Source organism: Colletotrichum costaricense (assembly GCF_030867565.1).
Source record: "Colletotrichum costaricense strain IMI 309622 chromosome Unknown Scaffold_2.1, whole genome shotgun sequence".
In the NCBI taxonomy this organism is placed as follows: Eukaryota; Fungi; Ascomycota; class Sordariomycetes; order Glomerellales; family Glomerellaceae; genus Colletotrichum; species Colletotrichum costaricense.
In genome coordinates, this window is record NW_026848231.1 from 2,728,274 (window position 1) to 2,749,467 (window position 21,194).

Sequence of the window (21,194 nt, forward strand, 5' to 3'; positions counted from 1 at the left end):
GTCCCAGTTCTCTCAGTTCCATCCAATACCCTCGTCTTGTCGGTACGTATCGCCGTAAGTGTACTTGCACCTCACCGTCCCGGAGCTGTCGCAATACGCAGTTCCCGGTACGTACTCCCGCGCTCGCCTTTCCACCCCCGGTCTGCCTATCTCGCTCCTGGGGTTCCTCGCTCTCTTGTCGCTCTGTCGCTCTGTCTCTCTCTCTCATCCCGTCTTATCCAAGCCAATCCATCCTCGTCCATTCACCTCCATCTTCTTCTTTGGCCGTCTTTTGCTCACACACTCTCTTCGCTCACTTCCACACCTCTCTTCCTCTCGCCTTGTATTCCCTGTCCTGCACCAGCCTACCCACCACCACCCATTTGCTTCATCCAACCTACCTTACCGTACGGTCCTCTCTGCCTCTGCCTGCACTTACCTACTTTACTCTAATACTCCCCCTTCATCATCCTCGCCCCTTCTCTTGCTTGTTTCCTCTACTCTACCATCCTTCAATCATCGTCGTCAACGGCCTCTCTTCCTCTCCTTGCTTGTTAGCCTCCTCTCCCCCGCCTCAACCTCCTCCCTTTACCACCCTTTCGCTCCGATCTCCTTATCAACTACTCGTCCATCAACAAATCCACCGATACTCGCAACGCCAGCTCCCGCGTGCCCACCCGCGAGTCATACTTGCAAGCAATCACGCAATCTCCTATCACGCTCTGCCATCGAGTTGAAGAGTATATCAATCAGTCAACCCATCGACAGAGATAGGATAAGAGAGGCCTCAGGAACCACGATTTCCTTACAATCTCCACCAGCCTCGGCAATTTGCTGTCATTGAACATTGACTCACACCTCGTGTCCTTTGACTCACTTTGGCCCTCGCCTTTGTCACTCAACATCCGTCCACGCTTTAAGCAACGACACCTCCCTCACCCATCCATCGAGATAAGAGCTACCCACCTCCCATCGACCGACACTCACCAACGACTCTCGTCTGTCGATTCGTTGTCACACACTGCTCAACGCTCGAATGCTTCCGTAGCCACTACTCTTCGCCGATCCCGGTAGTCAGCTTGCTTGCAAGCCGTTGCTATTCACACTTTCAACGACATCTACCCACGGCCATCGACTATCACGTCAACTGGCCTTTGTGCCTAATAGAGCCAGCAAACCAACGATCAACCGCATTAGCAGTTGGGTGCCATCTCGAAACAGTCTGAATCCTCTAGCTAGGAATCGACGCCTTCATTTCTCCTGCGAATCAACTATCCAAAGTTGACCTCGCGAACCCCTTGTTCGACCTTCGGGCGCCACTCTCTACACTTTTTCCAGCAAGCTTGCTCTATTTCAATGTCCTCATAACGATACTTCTTTGTCTTTTCCGGACCACATCGTCCAACCCCATAACGACCAATCAACCAACAACAACAGACTCTCGCTTTCATATGTCCGTCTCCAGCAAAAAAATACCCTCAATGAGCCTCTGATAAGTCAACGAAAAGGAGTTAGAAATTCGTCTTGTTTCCTGTTAGATTTGTTCTTTCAACCCTGTATATTCTTGGTAACAACCAAACCCGCCTCCTTCTCGATCTACAACAACAACAACCACAACCGACACGAATCCTACGCTGTTCACACCCATCCTTCTCGATCCAGCAACCACTCGAATCCTCCTTCCTCTGCAACGACGAAACCTCGAAAAGCTTGCTTTAAGGCTGTAACATCACCCTCGCCGCTACATCGTTGTTTCTCAATTCGATACCCCCGTGCTCCAAAGCTTTTTTTTCCAGTTTCGATATGGCATGCTTGAGAGACAACTTTCAGAATGGCGTGCTCCTCGGTGGTCGATATGAGACCATCTCTCCCCTCAACCATGGTTCCTTTGGCATGGTCTTCATGGCCAAGGACACCAAGACCAGCGAGACCGTTGCCATCAAATGCTTGACTAAGAAGGAAGCTGCTGATGAGTACGGTTTCGACTTCGCCATTGACGAGAAATCCGAGGAGCTTGTTCTCCACAGCCGTCTTGGATCCCACCCCAACATCGTCAACCTTCTCGACACCTTCGAAACCGATGCTCACCTCTACTTGGTTCTGGAGTTCTGCCCTCAGGGTGACTTGTACGAAGCCATCCGCAAGGGCCACGGCCCTCTCGAGACGGAGCATGTCCGACAGTTCATGCTGCAGCTCGTAGATGCCGTCGACTACATCCACTCCAAGGGCATCTTCCACCGAGACATCAAGCCGGAGAACATCTTCCTCACCCAGTCTGGTGACATGAAGCTCGGCGACTTTGGCCTCGCTACGACCGAGAACTGGACTTTGGAGAACACTGTTGGCAGCGACCGTTACATGTCCCCTGAGCAATACGACTCTGCGGGTGCCGGCTATTCTCCTGCCCAAGCCGACATTTGGGCCATTGGTATCTGCCTCCTCAACATCCTTTTCTCGCGGAACCCCTTCACCACTCCGACCGAGGCGGATCCGCTTTTCTTGGACTTCTCCAGAGACAAGCAATCCCTTTTCGACGTTTTCCCCTCCATGTCGCTGGATACCTATGAGGTCATCGTTCAGTGCATGAGCTTGGATCCTAAGAAGAGATCACTTGTCGGTGCCCGTTCTGCTCTTCAGCGTGTCATCAGCTTCACCACCTCCGAGGAGGATGATGATGACTTCTGCTCCGCCGAGCGTCATGTCATGGCGAGCGCCAATCGCGAACCCCTGCGCACTCCTTCCATCCAGAGCCCCCAGGTCGATCAGGGTGCATTCCCCTGGGCCAAGGCCCTGCATGCCAGCCCTCCTCAGCCGATTCGTCAGCTCAGCGCCATTCCCGACGAGGACCTCTTCTCCAAGTCTGGTGAGACCCAGAATTCGGACTGGTTCAGCTCTGCTCAGGCTCCTTCGATTTCATCCACACTCAACTCTAGCCTCGGCATCTCCATGCAGTCCCTTCACATTGGCCGACCTATGAAGGCCGCTCCACGCCCAATTCCCAAGGTTTCACCCATGGCCGGCTCCCTTCCCATCAACATGGCAAAGCCCCGCAGCAACTTGTCTTCCATGTCGTTGGTCTTTGGCCGTAAGGATGCCGTTTCCAAGAGCTGGAGTGACATGTGGGATGAGGATGAGGAGGAAGAGGAGGCCGAGCGCGAGAGAGAGATGCAGTCTCTGAAGGATCTCAACTCGCGGACCTGGAGCCAGGATGGCAAGTCGGACGACAAGGAAGATGACTGCGAGACCGTGGATGCTACGCCCCTTGCGACCACACCTCAACGCTCTTTCCATGACAGCCACAAGTTGATCCACAATGACATTGACAGCGACCTTGCTGCCGACGGATTCTTCTTCCAACAATCATCTCCGCCTAAGGCGAGGGCCATGTTGCCCACATATCAATCACCATCCCCTAAGCGAGACAACGTTGATAAGTGGGCCGCGCTCGGTCAGCGGCGTCGGGGCCTCACGGGATCTTCATATTCCCACATGTCACCAGAAGTTCCTAGACAACGAGCAATTGGTCTAGGCTACAATTCCTATGCGGCTGGGGCCAATTCTTTTGCTACCGCGTCATGGGAACACGGCGGACACCACCAGCACCACAACAACAACAACACACATCACATCACACAAAAACAATCACCGAAGGATAAGGTCAAGGACTGCCCCTGGAATAGGGGCAGAGATTGGAATTATTGGCGCAAGGAGAAGCGCAACGATCTCGCAGACGTCGAGTGGGTTGGTGGCTGGCAGGAAGCGCATTCCTAGTCGAGTCACCTCTTGTGGTTGGGTTGTCACCATCAGGACATTGCCACTTCCACCTGACTGTTCGGTTGTGGCAGTAGCCACGACTTGACTGTCGTGGGATTTCTACTTGGCAAGACAAGACACCTGTTTGGATGAAGGAACTCAACTCGCTTTCTGTGTATTAGATATCTCCAGATTAATGAACAATACCAGAAGTTACCCACTCATATCACAGTTTCTTTACTATTCACTGTGAAATATTTTACCCGTCTGGGGATTGGACGTCTTCTGACAATGGCAAACTAACCCCCAACCTTTTTGAGTGCCGTCCATCCTAATTACTGGCTGAGTAGTGTGTCGTGTTACCCCTCACTTGACTCGAGTCATGAGTGATCGCCAACCCCATGATAGTTGATAGATAACAAGGCACTGTATTCGTGTATGCTATACAGACAAAAAGCACCGTTCTCCACAGGATCGGCAACCCCGGAATTGGCTCAGCACCGTCTTGAGTACCCCCCAGCTCTATCTATCTATCGTCGGCAACCCAGCAAGAAGGGGGTTGGTGATGTCGATGGTCGGCGGTCATGGCCGTGTGTTTTGTCGACACCCATTGTCTGTTGGACACGTAGCATTGCTTAACCTTCCTTTGACTTTCCCCTCTCTTCCCCTTTGTTGATATCTGTCAGTTGTATGGTACTGGACAGTCTGAGGAGAGCTGATAACGGGATGCGTGACTGTTTGCATGTTCAAGTATGAACCCCTTCTGTATCTGTGGATATCGATGAGGCAATGTATTGTCTTTGCCGATCTCTTCGGCTATACGGAGCACAGCTATCGTGCCCATTGAAACTGATTCAGTATCGTATCTACTTATCCAGTTGAGCATCATGATAGAGACGACATGACAAAACATGACATGACGGTTTCTCTCCAGGCTTCTCACGAGACACCCTCGGAATGCGGGGTCGCTAAGGTTTACTAGGGGCCTTTTTTGAATCTTGCTGTTGAGGCTGGTTGTCATTGGCCGGGACATTGTAGTGCGTGTGTGCGTACATGTACGTGAGTAAGAGAAACATCGTGTGTGTATGTGTGTGGCTTGAGGGGGGGGGGGGGCACATTATTCTTGCCGCTATTGATAACGATGCCGTTGCCAGACCTTGAAATCGATTCACATAGAATCACTCAACAAGCATGAAACTAGTCACAGCGCAATTTGGGCGACATGTATTTATATGCCCTTTGTTATGCCTTTGAGTTTTCAAAGTGCGCCCCTTTTGCTATCCATAAAGAGGACAAACACCAATGTCAGTCCTCATCGAATACGCAAGTTTGCTTGAGGTTGGCTTTGTTACCTATGCGGGTTCACACGAGGGCGCGTCTTTTCCTCCTCATCATCAGCTATAACAGATATACTACAAAAGTTGGGTAGGTAGGTGTGCAGGGGCAAGACTCCATCGTCCTCAGCTTATCCATCTCATGGTGACTGTGAAGCCTCTGGTCGGTAAACTTGGGCGCGGGCGTTGAGTCTCAAAACCAACGGGTTTTATAGTGCAGCATGTTACGGTTTAGCAACCAATGACTGTTTGATGATTTGGAAAGCTCTGGCATGGGAATGGTACAGACAAGCTCAAGTTCACAGCTTCGTATCCTGCTAATCTACTGCGCTTTCAATAATGCTCGTATTGCAGTGAGTGCAAGACATGCTCAACCATGGTCTCTGATGGAGAGAAAACGTCGTTTCCGAGTTGAACATCTTCCACGTGAGTGTGTATCAACACTATTTCTCGTTCAATCTATTCTAGGCAGGCAAGTACATAGAAGATATCTGTACATAAGTACGCTTTAGAAGTGCATACTGGCGTTCACATATCGCTTGGTGTCAATTCCGTATCAGAGCCCTTTGATGGTACAGAGACCAGGCTGGAAAAGCGCCTCTTTGCGTACCAATGCTATTACTTGAATGTGTTCCATATGGGCGTTGTCTACAACAGATACGCAGCTCATCAATACATACTATCAACACATCATATATACGACCATTTACTAGCCAAGCAAGCATTATTCCACACCAGGCACCCAAAATCAGATGTCACCAGCGCCGTGCAATGAGAGCCAAATTGATCGCAATATGCGGACGCCGTTTGATGCCAGAAGCTATACCAAAGCAGTGACTGACCACCCTTACTCTGCACCAATAAGACTCTTCGGTAAGAAGGCCCAGACTGTGCCCACAACCGAGAGAATCGTGGAGATGGTCATCAAGACGTAGCAAAGTAGTTTCTCCTGAGGGGAGATCTCTTTGCTAAAGAGCTTTACGTAGAACGCCAAAGGTAAACTAGGGGTATGGTCAGATTCGTCTTCTCAGTCGACATCAGAGATCGAATAAGGGCAAACTTACAGCACACAAATCGTGAAGCATAAGGCACTTCCCATAAAGGCCATGATGCTATCGAATGCCGGGAACAGTATGGAAATGACGAGGAAGACCAACACCGTGACGACACGGATGACAACCTTCATGATACCACGGAAGGTGGCAGAACGCCCAACCATGGCCGAGCTGTCGGCAACGGCTTGCTGGTGGATACCGGTCAAAACTTCCAACGTGGCAACAATGGGTCGAGCGTTGAGCGGAATCTTGGTCAGGGGGATGATGGCGATGAAGATGCAGAGCAGGAAGTTAAGGGCACGGGGATAGCCGCTCGTCTGGAGGATGTTGGCCGTGATCTCGTCCATGACACCGTCGCCGTACATCAGCAGGCCGACAACGGCTGTGAAAGCGTCCAAGAGGTACTAGTCAACGGTCAGCAGTGAGCAGGGGGGGTCGGGAAACGTATGATGGCTACTGACGACAGACGTGAATACCGTCTTGACGGCCCTCGGGTACTTGTGAGGGTGGCGCATGTCTCTGTAAATCTTGATGAATCGTTAGCATGCCGCACTTGCTCACCTAGACAAACGAATACTCACGTTGGGAAAGACACTGTGGCCACCCCATGGGCTCATCAACAGGCCAAAACTCAGGGGGAGTGTACCCCAGTTCGCAGGGAACAGGTAGGTCGTGGCCGGCTCGATGAGAGAGCCCGGAGTCGTGGGCTTGATTAGTCCATCAACCACCAAAATCAAGACGACTGGCCTCATGCATTAGCAATCAGAGCTTGGCGTGGAGAAAGAAAGGTAACTTACTGCTGAAACAACACACAATGCCAATAACGCTGGTAAAACTAAGGAGGCGCAGCGGGAGGAAGTTGAGGGGGATCATGATAATCGAACACAAGAGTTTCCACATGTTGACGCTCAGGAAGCCCGGGAACAAGAGCGTCAAAGAATCGGCAAACAGGACGATCAAGGCGACGCAGGCAGCCAGCAGTTCGAGGGTGAAGAGAATACTGGTGGCGATACGCGCGTTGCGACCGTAAGAGATGTAGGCCAGGTCGGAGAATGTAATCAAGCTGGCGTCGAGATCCATGCACTTTGCCAGAAGCTTGGCCGTGTATGCTGTCACAGCCGCAGAGCCTGCCAAGACGATCATGCCGCAAATCCAACCGGCGTACTTGATGCCCATAGGTAAACTCAACAGACCGACACCGATTAGGACGCTGCGCCGCAGGTTAGAATTGTCTTGCCTTTCACTGCGCGCCAAAACAGGGGCACCACTCACTTGATCGAGTTGAAGATGGTCTGAGGTAGCGTGGACTGTCCCTCCACAGTCAGGATAATCTTTCCGTCTTGTTCGACCTCCTTCACGAGAATGGGCATGTTCTCTCCATCAGGCACATTGCCCCCTGCCTCTTGCTGTTGGCGCCAGAGCTCACCGGCCTGGGCCATTGATGGCTCATCGACATCTGCAATCGTTCCATACGTCCTGTACGAGCTGAAACTTCCGACCAGCGGCGGGGTCGCCAGGTGAGGCGGGACCGCGAAGATGGACTGTGACGGTCGGCGGCCACTTCCAAAGCTGGAACCACGAAAGGCTCCAGACAGCTCCGCCTCGACTGCCTTGCGCTCGCGGTCGCGGAAATCGGTCTGCACAGCGCTGTCGTCTGCGCCAGAAGCGGAAGAACCATTCTGATACGATGCGCTCGGTGCCGTCTCGGGGGTGGCCTCCAGGTGCTGCCTCAGCAGGGAGGTCCTCGGGTGGGAACCGGACTCGACATGGCTGCGAGAGTAGTCGAGGCCATCGGTGGACGACGAGGCAATTGGGACCTGGTCAGGCGCGAAAACAAAGGACGGCCGTTGGGGAATGACCTCGGCAAAGCCTGCGGCACGCGCCCAACTGCGGGTGAAGGAGCGGATACTGTTAACGCCGCCGATATCTGTGATGGCGGCAAGGTGCCGCGTTACTGAAGATCTGTAGGAGGGGTTGGTTAGCGGGGTGAACTGAGTGTGTCGTGCGCCGCGTTGCAGCAACAGAGACAACGGCAGCAAGCTGACGTCAATAATCTGCTACTCGTCTCGGGTCAGGAATAACAACCTTCTGCGGCGAAGTCCGTGAGAACTGCTGCCGTAGTCACCGTCGTCATCTTCTCCCAGGAGCGACTGGTCCTCAGCGACGGCATTGGAGTCGATACTCACGGAGCGCTGGGGGGAGGCGCCCCGTTCGTATTCGTCCCAGGTGGACGGGTTTCTCGAGGGCATGGGGAAAAGCTCGTGGATTCCAGCAACAACAAAGGTTGGTTCAAGTCGTTTCCACGGCGTTCTTTTTCCACAACGACGAATCGAATGAAAGACGGTCGCGACAGGAACAGAGGAAGAGAGAGAGAGAGAGAAAGAAGAGGAGGGAGAGGGAAGAAAGAAAAATCTGTGGTCGACTCTTTGGGCAGGGTAGACGGTCGCGACTGGGCTATTGTTCGCGCGGGCGTTTTGAGCCTTGGAGGTGGTATATAAACCTGGTCGGGACGGAGTAGTAGCACACGGCGTGAGCGCGGCACCTTACTGAGTAGGTACGGGATTTAGTAGTGTAAGGTACCTTAGGTAGTAGCAGGTCGAAAAGACCGTGTATCGATAAAAGGCAAATGTGCCTTATTCCTCTTACGCACCCCAAGCCCAAAGCAAGCAAAGGCTGCAAAGCAAAACCAAGGCACCCCTACTAAGGCCGGCCCCAAGTGGAGTCGTTGCGGGAGATGAGATGGGTTGCTAGTGCAAGTGGGTTGTCGGAAGCGCAGGTTGGGTCTTGTCGCAAGTGTCTGCTGAGGTCCGACTGGGTTTTTTCTATCCTGTCTGGCTCCAGTCTCCACGTCCAAGTGGATAGGAGGGCGGAACGACAGAGATAACGGGCAGTGATTGTTACGTCGTGGCGTTAGGAAGAACTTTGAACTTGGGTTGTTCAAGACAAGAAGACCCAAGAGTCGAATGGATGGGTGTTGGCATACTCGGCACACTATTTGTGGCCGTATGTGTACTAGGTAGTTTGCCGTGGTTCACGAGTAAGTAAGAAGTTTGGCGGGAGGAAAGCTGGAGAAAAAATTGGAAGGAGGACGAAGGTAAAGTTGGCCTGTTAATGTTGAAAAGCCAAGGAAGGAACCCTCCTTCTCAACTTCTCAATCGAGTACTCAGTAAGGTAAGGTACAAGGTAAGATACATGAGAGGGACCACCACGATCCTCAGGTCAGAAAAGGCCAATGCTTCTTTTGCCTCTTTCCACTCTCTCTTACCTTTCAAAAGGTTCTGATGAAGAGGTAAACCGTTAACGCCCCCAAGGTGTCCAGGTGCCTTATCCCAGGTAGGTCAGTAGTGAGTGTAGCCAGGACTTTGGCATCTTGGAATCGAACATACTGACACAGGTAACTTTCTAATTCTTAGGTAAGGTTGGGTTGGGGTCCTGGGGGGCAGGCTGGCTATCGCCGGCCATATCTGCAGATATGTCATGACATGCATTAACGGAATCCGAGAAGGCAACCCGAGACTACGACGACGAATAGCAGTCGAGAGATGGCTCGGTGCGGGAGCAGAAAGAGAGGATCGAAAGGGGTTCCTCTGCCGAGAAGCGGGAGTGATTTTGAGGCATCAACTGGCAACTGCCTAATCACCAACAGGGAAACGCAGGGGAGATATGGGCGACAGAGGGGCTCACAGGAGAAAGTAAAGCAAAGTCAGCTGGACGTCACAACCTTTGATTCTCATGACGCCGTCTGCATCGTCAAAAGTTGGTCGGCTTATCGCGCCGGCGTCTCTGGTTGGACAATGGCAGAGAATGGAACGGCGCTCCTGCTGCACGTCGCCTGCAAGTGGCAGGGCCTGTTGCAGGGCCTTTGCAGCGGCCAGAACCTGCAAACTTTCAAACTTGAACCAACCCTGGCTCCGCACTCTCCACTACCACCTGGGTAGCACAACCCCTCGACCCTCCCGGCTTGCTGCGCCGGTCAGCCTGCTTCTCTTCTCTGCGCCTCTCTTTTAACCATACCGTCCCAAGGTATCACGGTACTGACTACCCAAGGTAAGGTACGAGGTAATAGGTGCCAGACGTCTGCAGTACGTAATGTCGTCCTGCAAGTCTTTCGACATCATCTGCCATTGTCTCTGCTTTTCTTTCTTTTTATTCCTTGCCTCCACATGTTTTGCCTACTTACGGGACGATTGTGGAGTCTCATCATCAAACGGCTGACGGACATTTTCTTAGCTAAGGAGATTGGACAATTCCTATTCCAACTATCACATCCATAATTATAAGGTGACTCTCACTCGATATTCAGCGGCCGCCGGGCTGAAGACCTCGGATATTGATAGATTCCATCCGTCCCTTCAAGATAACCGCCCGAGTCCCCCGCCCAGATCTCTCCGCATCCTATCTCATCTTACCTTACCTTGTTACTCACCGCTATTTGCATACTCCCCCCCCCCCCCCCCACCCCCCCCCCCCCCCACCCCAACCCAACCCCCCCCCCCCCCCCCCCCCCCCGCCTCCCCCCCTCCCTTCTCTTCCCTCCCCTTTTACCCCCCCCCCTTTTTGACCCCCCCCCCCCCCCCCCCCAAAAAAAAAGGACCACATGACATGTCATCCAAATGCCTTCCTGAGACAGGTTGATGCATGGAGGTTCAGATGTAAATGATGCCATCACCACCCCGCCAAGTAGCTAGTCTAGTACGGTTCTATGTAGTCGACTTCGCAACCTAGACTTTTCCCAAAAGTCAAAAGCAAGAATCCTTGCAACTAATCATCTGCCGCCGAGCCTCTCAATCTTTTACACTACCGCAGTACCCCAGATGCTCGAGCCTCATGTCACATGCCTTCAGCTTTCCCCGTCATCCGAAAAAACCTCGCAACCTTCGAGTATCTCATGACCAGGCCTGTCCCAGAAAAGCAGCTCAACCACATAGATGGTGTTACACCCCCAGGGCCTCGGACGAATTTGCGATGCACAGACTCTGTTGCCTTTTCTTTGTTCCCTCTCGCTATTCCACGAGATCACCGTTGCTCGAGACCTTGCCCTACGTTACAGGATAGATGTCTCTAGGGATTAGTACACGCGATAGCGTACGTTGACTGACTCTCATCTGCGCCGGCCGCTGGTCCTGTCCCACGTAGCATGCGCCTCAAGCCTCCTCTGTCTAGACGTGTGCCCCTCTCTGAAGAGGACGAGGAAATGATACAAAGAAGGATAGAGAATGATATGGAGGGCAAATTTGAGGCCTCATGATGATCGGTACATACTGTTTCCTAAGAAGATGTAATTAACCTTCGCCAGGTACGTTACTTGAGACTAACCACGCTCCGATCCGAACCAAATCGATCAACATCCGGTCCGTCGTTGCTTCTTTTTTTTTTTTTTTTTTTTTTTGAAAGTGCACGGTCCCCCTATCATATCTCGTACACCACTTGCACTCTCACCTTACCAACCACAACCAAGAGTACCTGTAGTATCAGACTTTTAGATTCGCGAGCATCACATCTGACAGCAGCCTTCCACGCCTCACACTCTAGAAAGTCAATTCGCTTTAGCTACTCCATTTTTCTCAGAGGGTCATAATTACTAGCGCGCCAAAGGAAAAAAAAAACAAAACGAAAAAAGCAAATCTCATGACATGAAGACAACCACAACCACAACCGCCGCAACAGCAGCGCAAACAACACCCAACGGAGAAACAACCCCAATCGCAACACTCGTCCCCGTCCTCGCCATCCTCGACAGCTTCAACCACCGCAACAAGAACCAGCACCGCGTAGCCCGCTGGTGGTCCGCCTTTGACCTCCTCCGCCGCGCCGTCCGCCGCCTGCACGACGCCCTCGAAGCCCAGGCCCGTCACCGGCGCGCCCTCAGCTTCAAGTCAAAGTCCTCTTCTTCGTCCTCCTCGAAGAAGTCTGCCGCAGCTGCTGGGGGTAAGCCCACCGGCAGCGCTGAACGTCGTCAGAATGCGCTAGACGAAGATGTCGCTGCTAGGGTGCGGATGCTGCTAGAATCCACCATCCCGTCGTCCTTCTCGTGAGTCCTTACCTTTCCTTTATTGATATGTACCTATTACCGATATTGACCCGAGGACTACAGAGCCTTTACACAACTAGCAGCAGACAACCAACACGCCGCCCTAGGCCTGGTCCTCCTAGGTCTCCTAGCACGCATCAACTCAGCCGTCACACTCCTGGCTCCTACTCCTGCTCCTGCTCCTCGGGAAAAGGCCATACCAGCAGGCAATGTCACTACTACCTCTTTATCATCTTCAGCAAACAAAAGTGCTGCTGCAGTCGCCGTGGCAGATGAGAGGCATCACCAGCAGCAGCAACAACAATCCGATTCAAAGGGTCTCGGAGTAGCCATCTCTCGGGACCAACTCAAGCTTGCCGCGAAACCTTTAGATCACCACCCATCATCATCACGAAATATCGATGAAACATCACCCGCCATCCCTCAAAAGAAACGTAAGTTGGCGAATGTGCCTCCTCTTGAGACTAAATCTAGCAAGCCAGCAAAGGAGGAAAAGCCAGTAAAGAAGAAGAAAAAGGCAAAAAAGACGGATGACTTTTCCGATTTATTCAGTTCCCTCATGTAGAGACATTCACGTAACAAAGATTCCCCAACAACACCAAACGATACATAATATAGAGACAGGAGTCATGTAAAGCTTCAAATCTTTCATTAGCGACGGCTATTTGCTACGAGATTCCGACGTGTCCCTGCCTGTACGCCCCATACCGGCCTGTGCGTCTCTCTTTGAGAATATTCCAAGACATAGACAGGGACAACCTGTTCCACCGCAAACGAAACCCTCCCTAGTAACAGAGCAACTCAACCTCTTCTCTTCGACACCCGCTGTTTGGTATACATCTCTGGCCACTAAACAAGCCTTCGCCAAGAAACATCAACTTTATCCCACGTACAGGTATCCGGTCCATGGCCGAGCGACATTTTTCTACTGGACGCTTCGGTAGGACCAGATACGCGCCCGCATATCACCAGAGCCGGTGGCGAAGTAGCCGCCTGTTGGGCTAGGAGCAACTGAAATGACCGAGTTCTTGTGGCCCTGAAGCATCAACTGCGTAGCGCCAGTGCGGGGGTCCCAGAACTGCACTCCACGGTCCTTGGAACCAGACATGACCCAAGCGGCATCGGGCGTAAGCGCGACAGAGAGAACGAAGTCCTGAGTACATTAGCGAATCTGTTTATGAATTTTGCAGGTGTATAAATCACTTACCCTGTGACCCTCGAAAGTCTTGACGCAACGGCCCCCCTTGGGTCCGGGATTGGGCAAGCCGCGAGGGGTGCTGAGCTCCCACATCTTGATCGTCTTATCCAAACTGCCACTGACGAGGTCTCTGCCATTAGGAGAGAAGGCAACACTGTAGACGCTGTCCTTGTGGCCATCGGGACCTTCAAGACGCTCGAGCAGGTATCCCTGGTGGATGTCCCAAACGCGGACGCTCTTATCGAGAGAACCAGCGGCGACATACTTGGTGTCGGGAGAAATGGCAACAGTTGTGACACCGTCCTCAATAGTCAAGGTGAGAGTGTTGGTACCCTGCTCGATATCCCAGAGACGGACGGTTCTATCTCCACTGCCAGAGGCAATCGTGCGACCATCGCGGGCAAAGTCGAGAGAGTAGATGTCTTGCTCGTGGCCGGAGAAGGTGTTGCGAATCGTTCTGGACTGAATGTCCCAAACCTAAGAAAGAAGAGTCAGCTGAGCCCATGCCAAAATGCCTTTTCGGTCAAAACTTACTCTAATCAACTTGTCCTCAGCACCGGTAGCGAGGTACTTGCCATCGGGACTGAAGCAAACGCTGCGAATGTACAGATCACCAGTGATATCCACAGTGTCATCCTGAAGGACACAGAGCTTCTCGCCAGACTGAACATCGTAAATCTGAGCAGAGCGGTTGCAGCCGGTGGCTACGTACTTGCCGTCGTGGCTGAAGCGCACGCAGCAGACTACACTCTCGTGTGCGAGAGTGTGGACAAGATCGACATCCAACATGCGAGGCACGTGTTGGTTAAAGATGACGAACCAGTCGTGACCCGATTTCTTTGAGTGAGGCGGCAGGCGATCAGGGTCAAGATCGCCAAGGGCGTTTCCCACCGGCGGAGCGTGGGGGCCCCCCATCCGCGCGTGGTCGGGAGTAGGATGGCTGACTTGAGGCGACTGGGTGGCGCCCGGGAAAGGAATGGGAGTGTTGATCTGGGGTGTAGCCGGACCGACAGCTGCAGGTGGTCTTCCAATTCCACGTCTGCCCGGACCCGGTGATGCGGTGGTCTGGGGGGGCTGGGAGCCGAGCCCATTAGATACGGGCCCACCGGGACCCGGGGGGTATTGCTGGAAAGGCTGCTGCGACTGAGGCGGCGGCGGAGGCGGGACAGGCAGACCCGGAGGTCCCTGGGCCATCTGATGCTGCGGGCCCATTTGCTGGTCCTGAGGGGGAGGAGGGGGCGGAGGAGGGGCCAGCTGGCCCTGGCCACCACCGGTCATGATACCGTTGAAGAGACCGGTGCCGGGGGTGATGGAAGGGGGCTGTTGCGACGGGCCCGCGTGAGGAGGAGGACCGCCGATGCTTGGGGGCGCGTTTCCACGAGCTCCCTCAAGCTGGCGGCGGAGCATGGCAATTTCCTCTTCATACCTGTTCAAAAGCTCGCTGTTAGCTTCTTGTGAAGGGACTCGGCTCGCAATCATTGACATCGACATACTTTTGCTTGAGGTTCATCTGCGCTTGCTCCATGGCGTACACCTTTTCTCTAACAAGCTGCATCTCCTGAACTTGAGCCTGGACTGGAGATTTCGTTAGCGTGACTGACGATAGGTGTCAACCGCAACTGTCTTACTCTGGTGTTCGTAGCCCTCCGTCTGGCGCATCTGGGTGTCGAACTCGGATCTGATTTGGTCGAGGAGCTCATTGAGCCGGGCCGAGTTATTGGGGGGCACCGCGCCCATGGCGCGATGCGGGTACATGGACATGGTTGCGGTTGGAGTCGACAAGAGTATTCAAGGTCGGAACCAAACAATTCGCGCCGGTGGGGTACGTGGTGTTGAGAGAGATGAAGTGACGGTGTTTATCAGGGGAAATATAACCGTGGGAAGCTGAAAATCGAGTGTCGATGATGGAAAAGATGCGTCGGGTTTGGTCTTGAGGTTGTCGTGGCTCGGAAAATTTAGCTGTTGCGGCTATGGGCCCCCCTTCAATCGGCTGGATGCACTGAGGCACAAGGCGCGATTTGCCTTAGGTAAGGTCTAGGGTGGTTGCGTTGACAGCGGCAGAGCCGTCCAGTCAGGAAAACGCAGATGGGTGCTGCGCGACGCGGATGGATTTCGGTTGGCGTAAGGAGATGATGAGATGGGAAGGCGTTGTGCTCGCGATTGATGATGTTATGTGCGCGGCGCGCGTGTCGAGTCTGTCACGGCGGAGATGGGGGAAAAGAGAGGAAGGGGAAGAAAAGTTCGGGTTAGGCAAGGCAGGTGGAAGGAGAGAAAGAGACCCGTCCAGAAGAGGCTGGCGAGTGGAACGAGAGGAGACGGCGCAAGGTGTAAGGTGCACAGGCGAAAAAAGAAGACGGATGGGAGCCGCCTGGGGATTTGATCCAAAGGTGGGTACCCCATCAGAGGTGAACTGCTCTGTGCCGCCCCCCCTGGATCCAGGTGCACGCCAAGCTAAGGTAGACGACCGGGAGGTAGCTGGGTCAGTTGCGATACATGCTCAAGATACAGCGGTACGGCACTAGGGGACCGCAAGCGAGCGTTGACGGGTATGGAGCAGGCATTACGGGCGACAGTCATGTAGCGTCAGGTATCGACCGGGACATCGCTACAGAGATGGAGTCCAGGTCTGTGCGTTTCTATTCCTTTGTAGTGTATCTTTTTATTTTCTGGCGAGCTGGCTCCAAAGGTGGGTCCCTTTCCATGTGGCGCCTGCTCCCAGCGGGTGTGGGTGGTTTCAATCTGCCCAGGCTTGGGACTTGGTACGTGGGTACCTACTTGTAGGCGGCGGCGACTGAATCGGTTCAGTAGGGCAGGGGGACCTTAGTGTTGACGCTAGCTCTCGGAGCGGGGGCGTGTTACTAGTGGGGCGATGGGGTATAGGTGCAGCCCGCACTCCGTACCTCGTGCGTACCTAGGTACCTCAGTCTCGCAAACCTTCAGGTCCCGTTCTCACCAGCCTCGATGTTGCTCCCGCCTTCTTGACTGGTTACCTGCATCGCCCAACCTGGTAGGTAAGCAACAACTTGATATAAATCCCCGAGTTGGTTCATTTCAAAATCTTGGTGTGGCATTTCCTGCCTCTGTGTCCATTGGCTCGCAGATGCTTACACTGATGTTATATCCGTGGAAGACCTGCTACTCAGTAAGGTACATTCGGTCAATTTCGCGCTTTGTGAATTTCTTGCTTATCTACCTGGCGTACCACGCGATTGCCTACGTTACCGATGAAGCCTGATTTCTACTACAGCTAAGAGTCCACAGCATCGCCAGAGTCAACTGCGGTGGTCTGACAAGAAGTCAAGCCCCGTGTGATTGAGCGGGACGAACGATATCATCATGGTAGTCCTGGACGTGAATATATCGCAATGTTTACTAAACACCACAGTCGACAGGCTTGATATATCTAGCTGGTTGATTCCAGAATCCGAAGCGTCGCTTTCTAGCATGGGCATCGGGAACTTTACTCTGTTCCACAAGTGAAGAAGCATTTTGGATCGTGACAGGAGTACGAAGCAGATTCTGTCCGGCAAGGAGAACCCGCTCGACCGTTTTCCCAAACATCGGCAGAGCTCCGTGCAAGCTCGCGGCCCCAAAACCTTCGGACTGCAAGTGCTGTTTATTCGCACGTACGCCGCTGCGGACGGATGTCACAACCCTGGCGGCAACCAACAAAAAACACGTCCATTCATAGCCACGTACTACAGCGAGTGTATTTGTTACCGGCACGCTCTTGAATTAATGTGACATCGAGACAAAAGATGTTGTGCGGAAATGGGGGTTCGCCTGCATATAATTATTATGGGCGGTAGCCGCCAGAAGGAAGGCCAACTCTAGGAGGATCATCAGAAGTAACAGAGTGGATTTGGGGGGGGGGGGGGGGGAAAAAGGGGGGGGGGGGAGGGGGGGGGGAAGGGGGGGGGGGGGGGGGGGGGGTTGGGGGGGGGGGGAGGGGGGGGAGGGGGGGGGGGGGGGGGGGGAGGGGGGGGGGGGGGGGGGGGGGGGGGGGGGGGTAAAAGTGCGGGCAGGCAAGCAGGTGGCTAAGGTGTGACGGTAGGGTTGGGTATTGCAGAAGAAGGCAGTTTGGGGAGTTATCGTGAGATGCAGCGCTGCCGCATGGAGATGCGCAACACGGAGATGCGGCCGACGAGGTGGCACCCACAACTGGCATGGCAGTGAGGCACCCACCAAAGCACCAGAGCACAAGCATCCAAGCACCCACTGGGCCAGGGCAAGCCGCACGGGGGGAGGGGTGGAAGAGGTGTGGATAACGCGTGCGTGGTACAGGGTTTGAGGGGGTGAAGCTGTGAACTGTGGATGGGTGGGCCATGGGTTGTGGTTGCGGGTGCGGGTGCAGATGCAGAATGTTCCATTGGAAGACGTGACGGGTTTCTTAGCTTTGAGGGCGGCTGCTGAGGAGCGAGGCACGGCAAGGGTTTAGCGAAAGGGGTGTGTGCGTGAGAGGAAAATAACTAGGTAACAGAGAGAGAGAGAGAAACAGGAGAGACAGAGGAGGGAACCTGAGTGAAAGGGGGGTCGAGGCACGAAATGGAAGTATCCGTGCCGTACTTACTTGCGTACAGTATAGCACGGAGTAGTATACAGGACGAGAGGCGTGTGGGTGTGATGACTGTGAGTGAGAGGGTTGTGTCCGTGGTGGATCGTCTGGTCTGGTATCCGCAGAGCAAAGATGGAAACGAGGGAGAGTTTGACGACGTCTGAGAACCGGGAGAACCTGCGTCAACCTTGCTAACTTATTAACGGCCTAGCGCCTGCGCGTGTGCTTGAAGCCTCCCTGTTCTCTCCTACATACCTTCCTAACTTCCTTGAGGAGGGTTATCTGTACAGTAATGTAGATGGTAACGCAGTTTTCGTATATACGAGTGGTAAAAGGTGGTAAACCCGCACCAGAATACAGATAGGTTCCTGTCAGAGTAAACATTAATTGCCGCTTCGGGATATGACAATTCTTGGGTGGGCCAAGGTGAGAAGACGACATCTCACCTAGGTGATCTCAGCTCGTAGCCACACCGTATGGGTAGTTGTAGCCGCTCATCGAAGATACCTTGACCAACATAAACCGCCCGGAGAGCACACTTTCCTCTCATCTCATAGTTGGGGCGCGGCGCGGAAATAATGAGTGATGAAGCCCCCCGCAGGCAATAAGGTTGGGAGGGCGACCAAGCATGTTGCGTTCTTCGTCCATCCACCCGCCGTGTCACACACACCAAGGATCATGGCCCTTGGCCTGTGCTGTGGCCCATCCTATCGTGCCATCCTACTCTTTACCATCCATGGAAGCTGCCGAAACGTTCCATACCCGTCGGGCTCGCTAGCCTTTAGATGTCGTCAGGTTCTAACTTCTCCTGACATGTACATACGAGAGGAAGAGGATGCCGAAGATGAGAAAAGGCAAAGACTTATTCCATCGGTATAGACCCACGTACAATTGGCAGGACCTTCAGCGACCCCCCCCCCCCCCCCGCGTCTCGGCATCGCCAACACAATGTCATGGAGGCATTCCCGTTGTCGCATGCATGCGCCATGCAATGCCATTATTAGCGCGATTACGGTGGTACCAGGCATTCATGAGCGCACACTACTGTGCAGTCCACACACAAAACTCTGGGGGACTTTGTTGGAGCTGTGGTGGTAGCACAGGTCTTGCCCCATTCCACACCCTCTCTTGACGATGATTTCTTTTTTCGCTTCGATTTCATTCCTTCTTCCTCTCTTGTACATATTCTGCTTATTGCTAGTACGCGCGCAAAACCACCCTATCGACAGGAATATGACCAGATTGATCAAAGTGCAACACACTATCCGTAGACATTGTCAGCGACCATATCAGGCCACACCACAAAGCTGCGGAAGCTGACAACAGCGGCTTGGGTCTGCAGATGAAGACGCCTCTTATTATGTCGCCGTGTCTGAAAGTTATCAACAGACAGAAAACACACGGTGGATCTCGATGAGCTGGAGGGAGGGGGATTTGTTTTCGAGCAACTCAATACTGTGTCTTCTTGACTACCATATCAATCGGCAGACCAAGCGAAGCAGGCACAACAGGCTGCCTTAAGTTCCTGGCTACTTTGGCATGGTTGGAACCAGTCACCCTATTTCGTTAATCTGCATCAATCTTTTAAATCCCCGGTTGACATGCCACGACTACAATGTGTTCCGGACAGGTCCATTAGCTGTCGGCGGGTGTGCACCCTCTTTCGGAGTGAAGATCCAGACCGCTCAGGAGAGTGGCTGAGGCAAGAGGGTCAACAAGGAGGGGTGCGAAGCGCGGTTGGCGATGGCCGCATAATGAGGTGCCCCCCAACATCAGCTGGCGGTCCCGGGACAAACAAGGCGGCGGTTCTGGGTGCCTTAGCGTTGGGGTTTGAATATCGGAAGGGTAAGGTGAGTTCGGGTAGAATTAGAAAGCCCAAGCCGATTGAGCGGAGAAGGTACCTGGCTGAGGTAAGCAGCCCTGATGGGTCCGCGGTGAGACTCGGTCAAGACGGTTCACCGAGCGATGAACCTTCCAGACGGGCCTGTAGTACCGCTGGCCGTCCTGAATCTTCTCCTGTTGGCGTATTTCCATTTACCACAGCATAAGCGGTCTAACAATTATACGCCAGGCGTTCCGTTCGCTCATCAGGATATAGAGATCGACGAAATGTTAATTCTTCCCTCGACGCTTCACTGTATCAAGGCTGAGAGGAAAGCACTGCTGATATACTTCCAGTTGGAGGCTCATCGAGCTGACTCTCGACAGGATAGACATAGAGTACGACCCCAGTCACTCCGCCGAAGCGCCGGTGCTCAATGGCCCACCTTCGACAGACACGCTTCGGTGTACCGTTCAACCGTCATTTTGCAGACGTTCGAGACACTCTTCGTGACCGTAGTGTACCATTCGCAGCAAGGGTGCGATGATCGGAACCCGCGTAAGAGTGACCTTACAACAAGCTGTTCCCCGTGCCAACATCCAATGTCTACTAGACCAGTTTTGAGAGCTTATCGCATCATCGAAAATTCTTCTGTACTGCAACACACCCAAAGGAAACCTTCGCAGTCTTGCGCTCTGTTCGGATCCCGAGAAAGCGGCACCAACGATCTGCCCCGAGCGCGTCGTCAATTCCTTTATCAACACTGGTATCGCTTTCATCACGCCTGCCAGCGCTTTCGCAATTGTCAGGCATGCCCGCTTGATCCTGCTTAGAATATGATGGATGGATCTACATATTTCGGGAGACCCTGCTGCCGATGACACAAAATTACACCAGGCTAGCTGGGCCCCGAAATCACTAATTGGCAATGTCGATGATGCAGAATTACCCTACAACGGCATTCAGATTGATAGGCTGGGTTTCGCCACTACTACCTCACATGCACCAAGGAATGGACCCTCAGTAGCTTCTAGGTATGCTGCACTGGTTGGCTGTCTTTGCATGTGAAACAAACAGATGGCACACGCATAGAGATGGCACTAACCAACCTGCCAAAGCATCCAGATCTTGAGGCGCAAGTATCATCAAATCAGACCACCGCCCCAACCACAGCGGCGGGACATTAGTAGATGACTTGACAGGAAACCGAATACGAGTCGGCTGCTTCTGATTCGCCAATGGATTGTTGCGCCAGTGGGCTCCCTGGCCTTTCCACCTAATTTGAGCCAAAAGTCCAACGTCAAAAACTGGTCAACGCGGGTCCTGGAAAAGCCCATCCCGCTGGATCATGCGATTTTCCAAGTGACGAACTGCCCACTGGGACATTACCTCGGACGAGTCTTCATGGGCACAATGGGCTTGCGTACACCGACTCTTCCGAGTTTCGCAGTTGCCCACCCTTGACTG

General features: G+C 53.3%; 5 protein-coding genes across 5 annotated transcripts; 3 read left to right on the forward strand and 2 right to left on the reverse strand.

The window, feature by feature from the left end:
- Nucleotides 1–1,782: 1,782 nt before the first annotated feature.
- On the forward strand, nt 1,783–3,750 carry CCOS01_02551 (uncharacterized protein; the record flags this gene model as incomplete). The annotated part of the gene is made up of 1 exon (XM_060450739.1): nt 1,783–3,750. The coding sequence occupies one exon, from the start codon at nt 1,783–1,785 to the stop codon at nt 3,748–3,750; it is 1,968 nt and encodes a 655-aa protein (XP_060319389.1).
- A 2,163-nt stretch (nt 3,751–5,913) lies between these two features.
- On the reverse strand, nt 5,914–8,370 carry CCOS01_02552 (transmembrane amino acid transporter; the record flags this gene model as incomplete). Its single annotated transcript, XM_060450740.1, has 7 exons — nt 5,914–6,067; nt 6,131–6,525; nt 6,583–6,648; nt 6,703–6,863; nt 6,919–7,331; nt 7,394–8,083; nt 8,183–8,370. 7 exons carry the CDS (start codon nt 8,368–8,370, stop codon nt 5,914–5,916), a joined length of 2,067 nt encoding a protein of 688 aa, XP_060319390.1.
- A 3,384-nt stretch (nt 8,371–11,754) lies between these two features.
- CCOS01_02553 (uncharacterized protein) lies at nt 11,755–12,717 on the forward strand (the record flags this gene model as incomplete). Its single annotated transcript, XM_060450741.1, has 2 exons — nt 11,755–12,152; nt 12,216–12,717. The coding sequence occupies 2 exons, from the start codon at nt 11,755–11,757 to the stop codon at nt 12,715–12,717; spliced, it is 900 nt and encodes a 299-aa protein (XP_060319391.1).
- Nucleotides 12,718–13,077: 360 nt separating this feature from the next.
- On the reverse strand, nt 13,078–15,111 carry CCOS01_02554 (WD domain-containing protein; the record flags this gene model as incomplete). Its single annotated transcript, XM_060450742.1, has 5 exons — nt 13,078–13,305; nt 13,360–13,827; nt 13,885–14,776; nt 14,844–14,925; nt 14,979–15,111. 5 exons carry the CDS (start codon nt 15,109–15,111, stop codon nt 13,078–13,080), a joined length of 1,803 nt encoding a protein of 600 aa, XP_060319392.1.
- A 3,928-nt stretch (nt 15,112–19,039) lies between these two features.
- Nucleotides 19,040–19,426, forward strand: CCOS01_02555 (uncharacterized protein; the record flags this gene model as incomplete). The annotated part of the gene is made up of 2 exons (XM_060450743.1): nt 19,040–19,181; nt 19,248–19,426. 2 exons carry the CDS (start codon nt 19,040–19,042, stop codon nt 19,424–19,426), a joined length of 321 nt encoding a protein of 106 aa, XP_060319393.1.
- Nucleotides 19,427–21,194: the final 1,768 nt, after the last annotated feature.